Below are 17,334 nucleotides of genomic sequence, written 5' to 3'. Positions count from 1 at the left end.
TGGGACATGCTGTACTCACAGAGCGTGTGCCGCCTGCATCAGCTGGTGCACGGCCTCGGGGGGAAGGTTGGCAACGTCGCGATGCAGCAGCCGCATGCCGAGCTCCCTCGCCTCGCTCTCGTGTCGCAAGTATCGGACATGCAGTACTCACAGAGCGTGTGGTGCGCCTGCGTCAGCTGATGCACGGCCTCGGGTCGAAGGTTGGCAACGTCGCGCTGCAGCAGCCGCATGCAGTGCTCCCTCGCCTCGCTCTCGTGTCGGGTGTATGGGACATGCTGTACTCACAGAGCGTGTGCCGCCTGCGTCAGCTGGTGCACGGCCTCGGAGGGAAGGTTGGGAACATTGCGCTGCAGCAGCAGCATGCCAAGCTCCCACGCCTCGCTCTAGTGTCGGATGTATGGGATATGCAGTACTCACAGAGCGTGTGGTGCGCCTGCGTCAGCTGGTGCACGGCCTCGAGGGGAAGGTTGGCAACGTCGCGATGCAGCAGCCGCATGCCGAGTTCCCTCGCCTCGCTCTCGTGTCGCAAGTATCGGACATGCAGTACTCACAGAGCGTGTGGTGCGCCTGCGTCAGCTGGTGCACGGCCTCGGGGGGAAGGTTGGCAACGTCGCGATGCAGCAGCCGCATGCCGAGCTCCCTCGCCTCGCTTTCGTGCCTCAGCACTACGTCGCGACTGTGCTTGACGCTGCGGAGCTCCGATAACCTGTACGCATATTTTTATATAAAGATGTAGGTAACTAAAAGTCATCGAGTTGAAGCTCACATTAAACGAGTTGTGTTGTTTTATTGCAGCATTTGCAGCGTTACTATGGCTACACTCGCTCTGTATCATCAAACCAGCCAGTTTGTCGTGCAATAATATCGCATTATTTGAACACAAAAGCGTTTAAAATTATATGCAATTTTTGTGTTCAACGAATAAAGAGATTTCAAATCACTTACTTGGCTTGTAACTTTGGTTTCTCTCCATCAGGATCGCTTATGCTGCTGCTTCGAGACTGGCCGCGGTGAGTGTCCACAAACTGCTGCTCTTTCTCCGCGCTCACGCTCGGCGGCTCCAGGGCAGCCTCACTAGAGCTCGTCGACACGTCCAGTCCGGCCGCCACACACTTCAACTTGATCTCCTCGCACGACCGCAGGCTGTCCGATAAACGCAATTGAAGCGTATCCCTCTCCTCTAACAACTGCGTGAGTTCCATCGTCAGCTCCTCACAGCGGACATCTCTCTGGTGCAACATGTACAAAGCCAGATCTAACTCCGCTCGAGGCACAGCGTCTAACAAATCACTGCTCATGTCCTCAGATGCCTCGCCATCGGCTGGAGCCTTAGTGTCCGAAGAAAACCTGACGTGTTTCTCTATCTTGCTACTTGTGGAACGTAACGCGTCTTGAAGGCTCGCTATTTCGTCTTTCAAGGTTACTATTTCATACTCTTGATTCTCTAAAACTTCTTGAGTTTCAGAAGCCTTCGTGGAATGTTCTTCGAGAATTTTATTTAACTCTGCTATCTGTTTATTTAGATTAGTACATTCTACAATTTTTTCATTCAGTGCCTGAGCCAAATATGTCTTTTCTGCGTCGTACTCTTTTCGTAGTTTATCAAAATCTTGATTATTATCGTGAATTTTTAATCTAAGAACTGCCAGTTCGGACTCCTTCTCATAGGTTAAGTCTTCAACCTTCTTTTCGTAATCTACTAATTGTTTCCTGACGTTTTCAAATTCCTCGTTCCTTTGAGCTAATGCAATAGTGTAGTCATGTGTTTTTTGGTATATCTCACTGTCTTTTAATTGCAGTTGGCTATTAATTTCAATTATTGTAGACTCGGCATGCTGTAATTTCTCATTTAGTTGCAACAATTGCTGTTTTAATTCAACGTTAGCCTCTTTTGTTACAGCCAATTCGGTTTCGAGAGACTGAATGACTGGTTTAAAACCGTCCGTGTTTTCTTGGTTTCTATTTATGACTTCTTGTAACTGTTTCTCATATTCTTCTTGCTGAACTAATAATTTATTTTCATGCATATGCTTCTCATCCTCCATTTCTGAGCGTAACATATCTAATTGACTTATTACTTCGCCATACTTATCTTGTAGGTTACTTAAATGTTCCTCCTTGTCTTTTAATTTATTTTGCAACGAATTAACCTGTTCCATAGTTACTAATTTGTTAGTTTCTTCTTGACTGGACGATTGGACATGATCTAAAAGCTGTTCATATTTGGCTTCGGAAGCACTCAATTGAGCTCTAAGTTCGTGTTCCGTGTTCTGCAAATCTACTTCTCTTTGTGCTAAGTGTTGTTTCCACAGTTCTGCTATCTCGAAACCTCTCTGGTCGACTGCCGTCGACACGGAAGAACGCAGCTCGGCTACAGTGGATAACAGCTGATCGTTTTCAGTGTTAAGATTTTGAAGCTTATCATGCAGCTCCTTTATTTTAAGCTCATATTCTTGAATTTTATGTATGAAGTCGCTGTGTTGGTCATTTTCTGTAGTATGATTTTTAAGTTTCTCATTCAACTTACTGATTTCTAGCTCATAATTCTTTATTTTTAATAAAAGGTTACTGTTTTCTGATTCCAAGTCGGTAAGTTTTTTATTGGCTTCTTCTAAACTAGATTGTAAGGCCAATAATTGTTGCTCTAAAGCGGTACATTTCTGATTAAGAGCCGTATTGTCAGTTTCGTTAGAATTTGATTTAGTCTGTAGTTCATTTTCATACCAAAGTAGTTTAGCATTAACTGCTTCTAGTTCTCTTATTAATTCGGACGATTTGGAAACTGCGTTACTCACATCAGTCTTTAAGGAATAAATTTCTTCTTCAAATGTATTATTTTTAGTAGTTAACTCTTTTTCATTATTGGTTGACAATAATTGCAATTGCTCATAATCTGATTTGAGTGATTCGGCATATTGGCTTTTTTCGCTTAATTTAAGTTCAATTTCACCCAATTGTTTTTTTAGTTCTTCAATGTTGCGCGATAAGTCAAGATTAGAATTTTTCATGTCATCTAATTGGCTTGTAAGAGTCTTACAATTGTTACAAGTTGCATGTTGTTCACTAACAGTTAACTCCTCCTTCAAACTAGCTTGTTGTAAACTTAATTCTTTATTTTGGCTGTTTAATTGCTCAATCATGAAATGTAGCTCGTCATTTTCTTTTTCAAGCTTTTGTATTTCATCATAGAGATATACTTGATTAGAATCTGATGCAGCAGTACAGGGCTTGTGATCTGGGGAATCTTTGGTATCTGCTCCCCACTGCAACGTCGACATCTTATCATTAGCTTCCTTAAATTTAAATTTCCAAAGTTCTAACTCACTATCCATTTTTTCTTTCATTTCAGTTAACCTGTCATTCGCATTTTGAATAACCTCGTTTTGTTTCTTAATAGCTTCCTTCTCTCTTTTTTCTTTGTTTAATTCTGTACTTATATCATCTAACTTCTTCTCTAGATCTTGGATATTAATTCTCAATTCATCCTCTATGGCTGAATCCAAAAATGATGACTGAGATATTTGCTTAGATATTTTAAGTTCATTTGCCAACATGTCATTGGCAGATTTAAGCTCTTTTAGTTTTTTCATCGCTTTAAGTAGCTTGGTATTGCTTGCTTGAAGTTCGGCTTTTAAAGTGTCATTATCTTTCTTAAGTTGCTCCAGTTGTTCTTGCAAATGGGACAAACCGGGCATGACATCTGCTGTTTCTTCACCCTCACCTAGGCCCCAACCTTCATCAGAATTGAACGGATCAGACTCTTGTGGGACATCTTCTCCTTTATAACACAAATAAGACTTCTTAGGTACAATTTTTGGCTCAGTGACTTCTTGACCGGCGTGCAATGCTGCAGCTTGTTCTTGAGTATCTTTCGAAACTTTCGGAGATTTTGTTTTAGTTTTAGGTTCAATTAAGGGCACATCAGGAAGAATTTGAGATTCAAGTGAGGAAACATCGAAAGGTTTAACCTCGCTCTTTAAAGGTTCAATAGTTGATGATATAACCATTCCTTCAGTTTTTGGAACATTTATTTCAAAAAACATTTTCTTATTCTCAGACATTTGTTTGATTTCTTCATCTTTTTGGGAGAGCATTGACTGTAGCTGTTCATTGTTTTGAGTTAATGCTTGCGATTTGTAGGCAAGTTGTTCTAGCTCCATTGAACTATTCTGTAATTTTGCATTTAATTCCGATATATGAGTCTCTAATTTGTATATTGCTGCTGCATTGTTGGCCTGCAGTGATTGTATTGTGTTGTTGAGATCAATTTTTTCTTGATTTTTATTATTAAGCTCAGAGTTCAATCTATTTATTTCACTGATGTATTGCTCAGTATAATCCGCGGATTGAGCTTGTTCTTTACTAGCAGAATTTTCTCTTAATTCCTGATTGATTTTGTTTAGCTCTTCAACATTTAAGTTTAATGTATGAATAGTATTCACATACTCCTGTAATTTGTTGTCTAATTGACTAACATGCTCACAAGTTTTTTCGTATTTCTCGCTCAGTATTTTCTTCTCTTTGATGGCGTTTTCAATTTGTGTGTTAAACTCTGTTTCTAGTTCTTCGACGTCGTGTTTTCTTTGCACTAAAAGAGTATGGTGATCCTGAGACATTCGTTTTAATTGATTTTCGAGCTCATTGACTTGCGTTCTGTACTGTACAACATCAGACTCCGCAGAATCAGCTTTACTAGCTTTGTCGGTTAGTGTATTACAATATTCTTGTATATCCGACAAGGAAGTTTTCAAGCGCAGATTTTCGTCACTTAAATGTTGTACTTTGATTTGTAATTCTTTGTTTTCACTTTCGATTTCGTGCAATTGTTTTTCAACAACTCTGTCGTGGTCCATTAAGACCGCTAATCTACTTACTAGCTCATCTTCTTGGCTAGTGTATTGAGTGTAAGCTTTATGTTTTTCTTCTAATTGACTACCAAGCTGATCCGCTTTGCGTTCTAACGAATGGCGCCTATCCTCCATGGCGGATATAGTATCCTCGAGGCGGCAAATGCGACTTTTGTATTTAGTCATTTCAGAATCTAGACTTTCTATGTATAAGTCTGATTCTTGCAGTTTGGCGTCATATCCAAACCGAACTTGACTAATCTGTTGCTCTTGAAGATTAAGTGCATTTGTCAACTCTTCTATTTGATTTTGTTTTTGATTTAATTCTGCTTCCAAGCTACCGATTTTAGTAACAAAGTTAGTATTATTTTTTTGTTCTATTTCATATTCAACCATCTTTTTATTGTAGGCGTCAACTTGATTTTTAAGTGATTTATTTTCCTCCAAAACAGCATCTCGCTCATTTGCCAAGGCATGAATTGAATGATTCATCCCAGAAATTTCATTAACAGCATTCGTCAAACGGTCTTGAGTTATTTTTAATTCACCATGTAAATGTTCAATATGCTTTGTGTTCTGCTGTTCCAAAGTTTGATTTTGAGTTTTTATTCTAATCAATTCGTCTTCAGCATTCTTAAGCTTATCTTGCATTAAAGGAACAGACTCGGTTTGAGTCAATAATTCCTCCAGTTTCGCATTTTTATCTTGAAGTTGTTTTTGAATTTCGCTGAACTCTGTTTCCAATGCAGCATATCCGGTGGTTTTCTTCTTGAAATTAACAGCAAACTTTTTCAATTTCTCCATTAGCTCCTTGTTTTTATTTTCCGCAGTTAAATATTTTTCGTTTATTTCTTCTTTTTCTTGTACCAACCTTTCGAGTTTTGCGTTAATTTCATCATATTCTTTCGTAAAGCTTGTTGTAGCGTTTTCTTTTTCAGATAAACTGTTGCGTAACTTCTCATTCTCAATAGATTCTTTTCTCAACTGTAGTTTAATTTCATGAATTTCTTCGTCTCGTTCTTTAACTTGTTCGGTAACGGAATTCATTTCTTCTGTGTGTTTCTGTTGTTGTATTTGTAATTCTTTAATTAGGGCCTGCTTTTCAGACAAGGCTTCCTGCAGTTTTTGCAGTTCTGTGTCGAGTGCTGTATTTTTAGCCTCCATGGTATTTTTTAAATTAAGCAATTGCAATTTTTCCTCTTCGAACATTCGCAGTTTTTCTTCATATTCAGTTAGCTTTCTCTGGAAAGCCGCGATTTGTTTATTCAACGACTTTATTAAATCTGCATTTTGATCTTTTGATTTCTCTTCTTCAAGTAGATCAACAGTTGATTTTAATTTTTGAGAAACATTGTTTAATTTAGTTATCTGATTGATATATTCTGAAATTTCCTTGTCTTTCTGTTGCAAAGTATTACTATATTGTATTATCTGCTTCTCGTAATCTAGTAACATATTCTCCACTTCATTTATCCTGGCATCACGAGTGTTTATTGCAGTTGCGTATTCTTTCTGTATGTTTAGTAGTTCTAGATGCAACAAATTATTTGCTTCCTGTAATTTAATCAGTTGTTGTTCAGCTTCTGTATCTTTTTTAACCACACCCAATTCTTCCCTTAATTGTTTGTTTACTTCTATCAAGGCTTTGATCTTACCTTCATAGGAAGCGTTATTCTGAATAAGTTCGTTTTGTTTCTGATGCCGCTCTTCTAATGATAAGATTTTCATCTGACAGTCTCCAATTTCTGCTTCTCTTTCTTTGATAGTATTTTTAAGTTTCAGTATTTCTTTTGTCAACTGTTTAACAGATTTGGTTCTACTAATAGCTTTGTCACCAGTTGACTTGTCATCGTGCTGTGGATCTGACGCTATTGCTTCAGCAACGTCCTCGATACTAGATGGCTTGGTGGCCTCCATGCTGCCCTTGATCATTTCAGCGCGTTCATGTTTGAGCTCTTCGAGTTGACGATTAAGGTCTTCAGTCAATGCTTCATAATCGTTTTTCTGTTTTGCCAATTCGTTAATATTAGATTCTAACCAGCTGCACCTTTCAGTCAAATCCACTATAGTCTTTTGAAGGGTTTCGTTTTCTGAACTAATATGTCCCATTTTCTCCATGACTTCCTGTCTTTCTTGAGTAAAAAGTTCAATCTTTTTATTTAATTCGGCACTTTCTTCAACTAGTTTTTCGATATTTTCATTGCATTCTGGTGTCAACGTTCCTTTGTATTCGTTAGTGAGATCCGGATCTACTTTGCTCTCGGTTATTCCTTTATTGTACTGTTCAAGCTCAAGCTTTTCTTGAGTTGTCAGTGATTCAACGATTTCTATGGATTCAGCAGAACTGACTTTTTCTGCACTAAGTTTCTCAAGTTTGTCAGTTAATTCGACATTTTCTTGGGCGTAATGTTGTAATTTATGATTAAGTTCCTCTTTTTCCTCTTCTAACAACTTAATTGTGTCATTTAAATGTTCCTTATCAAGTTTAAGGTTTTCCACTACAAGTTCTAGCTCTTTTCGTGAAGCTATAAGTTCATCAACTTGTTCCTCTAATTGAACAGATTTCATTTCAGAACTGACTTGTTCACTATGTAAATGAGACATATCTTCCAATTTGTCTTCCATCTCAGCGTTCTTTTGTTGTAGAATGTGTAATTCTAAAAGAAAAAAATAGTAAGTTGTAATAAAATACACATTCTGACTTTTTTCCAGACAATTATTAAGTTATTAAGGTTGGTATTCCACCTGTCCAAATTCTTGGTCCCATGTACATTGCGTCTCACTCTCTCACTAAGCAAAATGTGAGACGCAAATACACATTGGACAAAGAAATTGGACAGGTAAGTAAATCTCTTCTCTTGTCTATTCATAAGAGCTCCCGCTAGATTTGAAATATACTAACAACCATTTGATAGTCAGCTCTTGTGGATCAATCTGTAGATATTAAAAAGTATGTTCTTCCTGGATACTTAATTTAGCATGTCTTAAATGTTTTACATTAAAGCTTCGGATGATTAGACATGTCGTTTTACAGAAATTGTTCATTACACGAAATATACATAAAAAAATCACCTTGAACTAAGTCGAATTTTTGCGCTTCTAAAACACTGATAGATTTCAATCTTGCCTCAGCTAAGTTCTCCATTTCCAAAAGTTTTTTGTACACATCTGATTCTGTCACTGAAACAGAAAAACAACAGTTACGATTTATTACATACTGCAGTTCTTGAGTTTAAATTATAAACGCAGAAATGCATTTAAAATTAAGTTTCTAAATGAACGTGAATTTAAATTTAAAATATATAGATTGATCTTACGTCGTCCACTATCATAGTCAACCAGATGCAACTGCAAATTGCCCTTCTCTTCTTCTAACTCTGCCACTTTTTGCGTCAATTGGTGCATCTCTTCATTCAATTTAATTATTTCTGCGTTAGAGTCAGATACTTTGCTAAAATTGTCGATAGTTTTCTGCATCTGTTTTAATTTTAACTTATGGTTTGATTTCACCTTAATCATATTCTTATTAGCTGCTTCAATTTCACTTGTAAGACTTGCAATCTGATCTTCTGCTTCTTTCAGTTTTATTTGCAGGTCTTTTATGTCTTCAGAGCTTATTTCTTCACTTTGGCCTTCTAGAGAAGGTGCAAACTCAGTGGGATCCGTTGAGCTTCCAACATCAAGTGTCACCACAGATTTCTTTGGTTGTTCTATAGTCGTTTGGAGTTCTTTCAAAGTATTTTCAAATTTAGAATTTGTAGCCTGAAGTTCAGATATCAAAGCATCTTTTTTCGTTATTTCATATTCTTTATCCAAAATATCTTTGTTGAGTGACTGAATAACTGTCTCTAGCTTGGAGAGATCAGATTTAGCTGCTTTTTTCTCTGCTTCTGTAGTTGCTGGTTCAGAAGAAATGTTGCTCCAAGGTGACTTTGATTTAGCAGCTCTACCACCTTTACGAGCGGGAAGAGGACTTTTGGTACTTTTGCTAGGGGAAACTGTAGCAGTAGATTCAGGAATATTTTTCAACAAGTTATTTTCTAACTCCTTGTTAGTTTGTCTAATTTGAGAATTCAAATTTTCCAAAAATTCGATCTTTTTCATAAGCTCAGTTGTATCAGTTATCTCCAAACTTGCCTTTTCTACCTCAACTATTTCGATTTGGTCCGGTGAGGATTGTTGCGGAGACATTTGTTCCAATAACTCAATTTTCTCTTTTAAAGATAAAATTTCGTTGTTTTTGGACTCAAGTTCTTCAATTAGCTTTGACTGGTCAACACTTATTTCAAATCTAGAATTATCTAAGATGGCCTTAGCTTCCTCCAGGTGTTTAATTTTATCATCTTTTTCCTTGAGCTCTTCAGACAATTTATGTTTTTCTTTATTCCATGCATCTTCTATTTCAACGAAATTTTCTTGCATTTTTGACATTTGCTGCCTAGTGTCCTCAAGTATAACTTGTAATTCTTTTTCTATAAGCAACAAAATAAAAACAAGTCAAATATATGCCTGATATAATAATAAATATGTATGTAATCTGTTCTTAATAAGAAAGAATTAAGTATCTTACCTTTTTTACTAAAACTTTCTGACATAAGTACATTAGCTTTATTTTTTGCTTCAATTATTTGATCTTTTTCATTAATCATTTCTTGTAAATCTAGGATGGTGTTTTCCATTGCCTTCATTTTTACCTGGATTAAAGTCAAGGCATTTTCCTTTTCTTTGATTGTGTTATGAAGCTGCGTAAGATCACTGGTACCTAAACTCTAAACATAAACAAAAAACATTTGAGTTAGCACAATACACACACTGCATTAAATTATACGCAATAAATAAAACATAATAACCAACTTCACATTCTAGCTATACAGGGTGTTAAATCCATATGGTTACAAATTTGTTCTAAACCATAAACTTGTTGTCTTCAAAGTAGATATAGAAAATATATAATAATAGAATTTCAATCATTTGGATTAAACAGCCTGTATTAATCAATTGATAAACTATACACTAACCTTTTTGACTTCAAACTTGGGCTCTGAAACTGATTCTTTTTTACTAATTGGTGATTTATACATAGGTTTTTTACTTATTTCCTTGTATTGCTTTATCCTTTCCATTAGTAATTCTTTCTGTTTTAATGTATTTGCTAAACTTTCACTGATGCCTGGAACTGGAAGCACATTGGGTGAATGTTAGTAGATAATATATACTTTGGGCTTTTACAATAACATGTTACACATCAATGTACAAAAATCTTAGAGAATATAACCATTGTATAAGTAGTAAAGTACACAGGATTGTTATGAATGAATGAATGAAAAATTTATTTTCAGGCAACTATTGGCCCATAGATAAATATTATAAAATATATCTTCTAAAAACACACAATTATGGCTGCTATGCAGTCCGCAACCCCGCAGTGTCAGGGAGCCGGCCACAGAACCGTCGTTCAGGGTTATGCCATTCAGAATTTAAATTGGAAATTCTACAGCGTAAGTATCAAACAACCAATTTAGCTAGGACCCTAAATAGCGCAACAATTGCAAAGCGTGATGGTACATGTAGAGAGATCTCTAAACTGTAGACAGTGTAAACAAAAACATGGTTTGTTGATGTTTATACAAAGATTGTCTCTTACTGTTTAAGGCTTCTTGAACTGAGAGAGTGGTGGATGTATCAGTGGCCACGGAGTAACCAGTTCTTTCACTCACGGTGGACGCCATCTCAGACACAGAGTCGTCAAGATCGTCATCCTCTGAAAACCAATATTTAAGTTTAGTTTTAAAGAATAAACAACAACTACATTTATGGTACATAGGAGAATATAAACAAAAAACCATGTGACTCCATCATTGAATTCATAATGTAATTCCATAGATATAAAATGATACCTCATTGGCCAAATAACTGAGTCTCATGTTATTTTTAGTTTAAAATTTTTTGAAGATCTATTGAATTACACTTAGTTAATTCAAAGTCAATGCAGACTTAGCGTAGACAAACTCTAGAAAGTTGACTTTGATATTTAGTGTCAAAATCTTGGGACTATCAAATTTATTTTTATATCTTATTAGGACATATTTAGTCCAAATGGACTGTACACTAGCAAAAATAGCACTAAAAAGACAAAATAATATTGCTTTTAGTTAAAATATAAAATATCACCAACCAAAGGGTCTTCCCAAGAGTTCTGCAGTAGCTTTGCGGTGTTCCTTGATCCGTTTTGACACAAGTGCAGCATTTTCTAGGCACTTCTGAGCTCTTTCAAACTTGATCTGTCTCTCAGAGGAAGATGATACTCGCTGGTGCGTCTAGAAGGATATTTGAATTTATACATTACACTGCTCATACACTACTGTTTGTGTCTTGTTACCAGGTAAATAGCCATTGTTTATAAAATTTGCACATCCAGTTAATACAATTTTAACAACAAACAGAAAAAGAGACAAAGAAAGTAATTTTATAAGGTGTATTCGAGGAATGTCGAAAGCCGTCGGATAACTCCGAAAAGGGACTTTACGTTATGATGGAATTTTTGGTGGTTTTCATCTGATTTTCGGGATCATCTGACATACGAAATTACCCGAATACACCATATGTATGATCTCTAAAAAAATTATGAATTTCAAATTTGCGTCGTAGATATCAAGCCAAGCATATGGACTGTTTGATATGAATGCTTCGCAAAAGGTGTTGAAACAAGTTGACGTCAAGGACGTAACATCTCGCAAGCTAAGTAAATTATTTTATGACGTACCTTTACACTTTTTACACTTCCTGCTACACTGGACACCTCACTGGTTGCTACTGCTATATTGATATCAGGAGCCTCCAGTTGGCCCGTCTCGGGAATGTTATCGACGTTTTTATTGTACGACATAGCTCACTACGATCTGCTAACATTAATGACGGAAATATACGACACAATTCACCGTAGCAATATAAATCTTCGGGGACACCCGATATAACAAGGTTATGATGTATAAATCTAATAATTAACGATAAACAAAACGTAATAATATTTTTGCCACCACCACCACTTGCTTTGCTATTTCTTGAACTGACGTGTCAAATGTGGAATATAAATTACCGATTCAGTGACATCTGTCAGTTAAATTCCGGTTTTTACGGTTCAATTATGTCATTTCCGAATTTAAATGGTTAATGTGATTAGATTACTCGGTATTACAGTTAAAATAATTTCTAATTCTGATTTTAACCCTATTATTTAGATTATATACATAAAGATTAAAAACTAGACAAAATACTTTGACGAGCACAGCGTCTTTTACGCTACCTCAAATATTCTTTTCTTAAATGTCAAGTTGTCAAGGCACATCAACCATCAACGAAAGAAAAAAAAAACCATACTTATCTTTTACCATACATCATATGTCTGGCAAAAAAATCACATTTGAAGGGGCATAAATCCCTAATAAATTGGATCTAGTGATAGTCTCAAATATATGACGATCCTAAATTTCTATTGATATTTTAGGAAAAAATAAATGGCTTCGTCACGCATTCAGGTAACCATCCTTTATGTATTTCATCACCCTTTGAATAAACTCACTCATTGCCACGATCTATATTAGTATGTTTTTTTCAGGCTACTGCGCGGCATTTAGCTAAGACGTTCAAGAAAAAAGGCAGGTTTGATGTTGGAATAGCAGCTGACTTACCTCAAGCATACAAGAAATTTTGGCGAGAATGGAAGGTTTTGAAACCTGCTGCTGTTCATTTCGTCCCTCAGGAGGGCAAGTGGAAACGAGACGAGCTGACGGGAGAGACCTTGCCCATTCAAAACGTCTCTATTCCCCTGAAGCATCCTACGGAAATACATGAGGGTATCTGGGGTGGTGAAGCTGTGATTAAAGGTTGTTATTGTGTTTATGTAATACCATTGTTTGCCAACATTACTGTTTAAACTACTGCGTAGTTTTTGCTTGCAAGTTTTATACGCAATTGATTGCTGTTATTTAATTTTTTATGTGATCTCTTTGTTAAGGTTTCCAAAAACGGGATCCTCATAAGCGCCGCGTACCTCACTACTGGGTCCCAGTATTGAAACGTACAGTGGTCAAGTCCGAAGTCCTCAACACTCATCTCTCAGTGACAGTCACTGATCGGACTATTAGACTCATCAATGACCACTATGGATTTGACCATTACCTGCTCAAAACACCGGCCTGTGATCTGGTGTCTATGCTGGCCCTGAAATTGAAAAAGCACATACTAACGGAATTGATGAATGGATGCCCAAGATATGGACATGACGCTACAAAACAAAAAGAAATTTATGAGGAATATAAAACTTACTTGTCTTCGGTAATTATTTCTTTTTCATTTAGTGTAGTGTTGAGCCTTTATTCTTTTACATTTAGTGTATTTATTTTGTAGCTGCATATATTTAGGATCATGTGTTGACACACTTAATATGGCATGGCCAGTAAAGGGGGTTGAGTATTATATCACCTATAGTCCTATATGATCATTCTAGTAGCATTCTGCACCTGAGTTCTTTAGCCTCATACTCTTCACAGTATTCTTATTTTCATTTCAGTACACTCCGGAAGAGATTGAATGGTATGGATTGACCTGGTATGAGGCTCTGTGTAAGGTAGCTAAGCAGAAAGAAGCTGCCTCCAGACCAGTACCTTTAAAAAATGTGTACAGAAAGAATTTAGTGGAGAAATTAAAAGCAGCTGGTATTGATGGTAGCCCTGCATCCGCAGAGGAAATTTCGTGAGTATTGTTTCGTTACAATTATTTATATTGGATATTATGATATTGCACAGTGCCTTCATTACTCATACTGAAGAATCACTGGTCAAAAACGCTAGTCTGTATGGATCCTTACTATACCTTTTTTTTAAGAATAGTAATTATAAGTAGTGGTAACTTTTTCCTCCAATATTAAATCTGAGTAACTATGCACTGAATTGTAGCGTTGTTTACAATGATTGTACCACAATATTAGATATCATAGGAACCCTAGAATTTCAGAAAAAAAACTTAATTACCACTACTTCCAAGGTCTAATCTTAAATAAAAAATGTAGTGTATGTGTTTAGTTAGTTATTTTAAAATAATATAATTATTGTATTTCAGAAACACCACCTCCTGGTTGTCCAAAATGAACCTGTTTGGGAAGAAAGACGAACAAGCATAGTGATGTTATGTAGTCAAATGATAATTAAAACAAATTGTTATGTAAATGTATCATTTAAAAAAAAATAGGTACCTAGTGAAGTTATTAATATAGTTTTGTTTTTTTGCGAATTGGTTTTTGAATGAAACCTCATGTCACAGGAACATGTAGTTTATTAATACACATAGGTATGGCTCATTTGATTTGAGATAGGTTTTAATTATCATAAAATAGACATTTGATACTTACTCTATTTAAAACTATTCACAATGATAATCATGTCGACATCTGTCTTTGATGATTATTTTTCTTTTATAATGAAAATATGAATTATTTGTGCACAAAGGGCATAATTGTAGTTTATTAATACACATAGGTATGGCTCATTTGATTTGAGATAGGCTTTAATTATCATAAAATAAACATTTGATACTTATTCTATTTAAAACTATTCACAATGATAATCATGTCTACATCTGTCTTTGATGATTATTTTTATTTTATAATGAAAATATGAATTATTTGTGCACAAAGGGCATAATGTGTCTATATTGGCTATCAAAAATAACAATATAAAATACTCCCAGTTACTCTATGATCTCTGCCTTAATACTAGTCATCTCATCTAACCGTCTATAATTAAAATATACGAAAAGCTTGTGTAGCCAATTTGTGACATGCAAGTCATCATTCAACATCTTATTAATAGGCCAATCAAATTAGATATTCCAGCTTGCTGGGAATTAATTCTTTGACCACCTATATTTAATTTTTAGTCGCTGTGTACTTTTAAAAAGACAGTTATCTAGTCACTATTCCGATGTGTCGGAAGCCGGTGTTGCTCGAAGAGTCACTACGATGATTACGAGCCCAAACTCAATGAATCTACATAGTTTTATTAGTGTTCCTTATGGCCTATTTCAATCTATCTATTACATGCCATGGTCATGCTGTTGCATTATCAATATTATCATCTCGGGTGTGCCAAATTTCAAGTCAATATGACACTGGGAATTGACTCAAATCGTCCTCGTAAATTTGTAAGACAACTTACAGAAGAACATTTTAATATAAATAAGAGCATGTAATAAAAAAAACCGGCTAAGTGCGAGTCGGACTCGCAAACGAAGGGTTCCGTACCATTATCTATAAAAACGGTCACCCATCCAAGTACTGACCCCGCCCGACGTTGCTTAACTTCGGTCAAAAATCATGTTTGTTGTATGGGAGCCCCACTTAAATATTTATTTTATTCTGTTTTTAGTATTTGTTTCAGCTGTCTATCTATCACAGATCACGAGATACAGCCTGGTGACAGACGGACGGACGGACAGCGGAGTCTTAGTAATAGGGTCCCGTTTTACCCTTTGGGTACGGAACCCTAAAAATAACGTATCAATCATATCATAATCCAAAGTCACTTAGGAGCTAGGGTACATTTTGAAATCTGATACCTGGAGATTTAGAAAGATACATTGAGTTGTATTTGGTTGGATGTACTTTGAGACTATTCTATCATGGTAGTAATATCAACAATCCTGACTGATTTAACCTTTTCGCCGCCATTGACTTGATACAAAGTCAGTACATTTCGTGCCCCACACGCCACGACTTGACATGTTATACGGGTTGTTTACGTGCAATTTGTGGCTTGGCGTTGAGCATACTTCATTGATGTGGCGGCGAAAAGGTTAATAAGAATTATTTTATATTTCCTTTTCCTGGCTTAACTTTATATTATATAAATGTGGCGACAAAAATCCTATAAAGTCTGTATCTTTAGATATTTAAATAAAATTAAACAAACAATTTGTACATTTTCGGGTAGATATAACATTTATTGGTTAATTAATTGACCAATTACAAAACCGCCTGGATCAGTCACTGAACGACCTGACTTTAACCTACATTATTTGATCGTGTAATGTTTTCTTCTACCCTCAACTGGCTTCAGGAGCCATTTGAGGGTAGATTTTATTTTCTTTTATTTAGGTACCTAAAGATACAGAGTATAGGTTTAGCTAGTTTGATTCATTAAAGCTGGCGCGGATTTTTGACAGTTCAGTACAAATCTCGTCCAAGCTCTTATGATTATGAATCTACATAGGTAGGTACCTACTAAAAAAACTTAAAATTGTAGTAATGGCGAGACAGAGCACTATCAATATGAAATATGAGTATGATTTCCTAAGAAAAAGCAGTTTTATCTATAAACTAATGAACCGCTTTTTTTCTCTACATTATGGTTGGATTTTTTACGATCGGAATATCAAAATTTTAAGTTGTCATGTCATACCCACAGATCACCTGTATTATAATATGAAACTTAATAAGACAACTGGCAGTCATCATATAATGTCGGCGGCCGATCGTAAAATCAGGCAGATCATGAAACTCCTAGGCATATCGTGAAACGTGAAAATCATCATCTCGTCTCTTGCGTTCACGCTTGCGACTTGTCCTCGTGTTTACTAAAAATATCTACAGATTTCAGCTGTAGGGATGAACATGGACCGGCATATATTAAATACTGTAGGATGCAATTTGGTATGGCCGCTCGTAGCATTCAGCGTAGCATTTTATAAGTAATATTGCACCTATGTGTGGTGATGCCGCGCTATTCGTGATCTATACGTAATGTGGTCGCCGCGTATTCTGCGAAACCGGATGCATTCCACGAGAATGTCGCTTTAAAATGCCAGTCTTCTAATACTACTACTACGTCTAAAAACATTTGCCGAAAGAGCGATATTCGGACCTAATATTTCATGACTCTGCTAACAAATCGGCAGTGTATTCTCGAGCTTCAAGACTCATTTAGACGGTGCGAGAACTCGCATGCGAGTTTCATTATATTGCGGTATTTGATTGGTGGGCTGAATTGGATGTAACCAATAGTCCTTAATGTAAGTAACTAAAATCGCATACGAGTTCGCGCGCCGTCTAAATCAGCCCTCACGCTTCGATCGAGGCGGTGGCCATACAAGGCGAAAGCATTTCGCGAGCGACATTCGTGGAACGCCCCATAACGCCCCGGGCGGCTCGCCTACGTGATGGCGCACTCGACGGGCGCGCCGGGCGGCAGGCGCTCGGCCAGCAGCGCGGCCACGGCGCGCGCCAGGTAGCTCATGGTGCCGAACGAGCCGCTGGGCGCCGAGTCGTACAGGTGCTGGCACACGCCCGCCGCGCCGCCGCACAGCAGCGCTCCTCCCCCCCACCCCCACCCCCACACCGAGGCCGGGCGGCGCGCCTACGTGATGGCGCACTCGACGGGCGCGCCGGGCGGCAGGCGCTCGGCCAGCAGCGCGGCCACGGCGCGCGCCAGGTAGC

The 17,334-nt window shown here is 37.1% G+C and overlaps 2 protein-coding genes across 2 annotated transcripts; one reads left to right on the top strand and one right to left on the bottom strand.

Annotated features, from left to right (window-relative positions):
• Positions 1-421: 421 nt before the first annotated feature.
• Positions 422-11,923, bottom strand: LOC134806554 (protein lava lamp-like). Its single transcript, XM_063779857.1, has 9 exons — positions 11,611-11,923; positions 11,023-11,164; positions 10,492-10,608; positions 9,866-10,023; positions 9,418-9,616; positions 8,165-9,319; positions 7,920-8,027; positions 946-7,504; positions 422-706 (listed from the first exon to the last, which is right to left on the bottom strand). Exons 1-9 carry the CDS (start codon positions 11,731-11,733, stop codon positions 439-441), a joined length of 8,829 nt encoding a protein of 2,942 aa, XP_063635927.1. The 5' UTR covers positions 11,734-11,923; the 3' UTR covers positions 422-438.
• Positions 11,924-12,207: 284 nt separating this feature from the next.
• Positions 12,208-14,135, top strand: LOC134806553 (large ribosomal subunit protein bL28m). Its single transcript, XM_063779856.1, has 5 exons — positions 12,208-12,382; positions 12,463-12,730; positions 12,862-13,181; positions 13,417-13,598; positions 13,965-14,135. Exons 1-5 carry the CDS (start codon positions 12,362-12,364, stop codon positions 14,023-14,025), a joined length of 852 nt encoding a protein of 283 aa, XP_063635926.1. The 5' UTR covers positions 12,208-12,361; the 3' UTR covers positions 14,026-14,135.
• Positions 14,136-17,334: the final 3,199 nt, after the last annotated feature.

Source organism: Cydia splendana, chromosome 3 (assembly GCF_910591565.1).
Source record: "Cydia splendana chromosome 3, ilCydSple1.2, whole genome shotgun sequence".
In the NCBI taxonomy this organism is placed as follows: Eukaryota; Metazoa; Arthropoda; class Insecta; order Lepidoptera; family Tortricidae; genus Cydia; species Cydia splendana.
The sequence above is the reverse complement of the archived record's forward strand: the minus strand, read 5'-3'. Positions and strand labels throughout refer to the sequence as shown.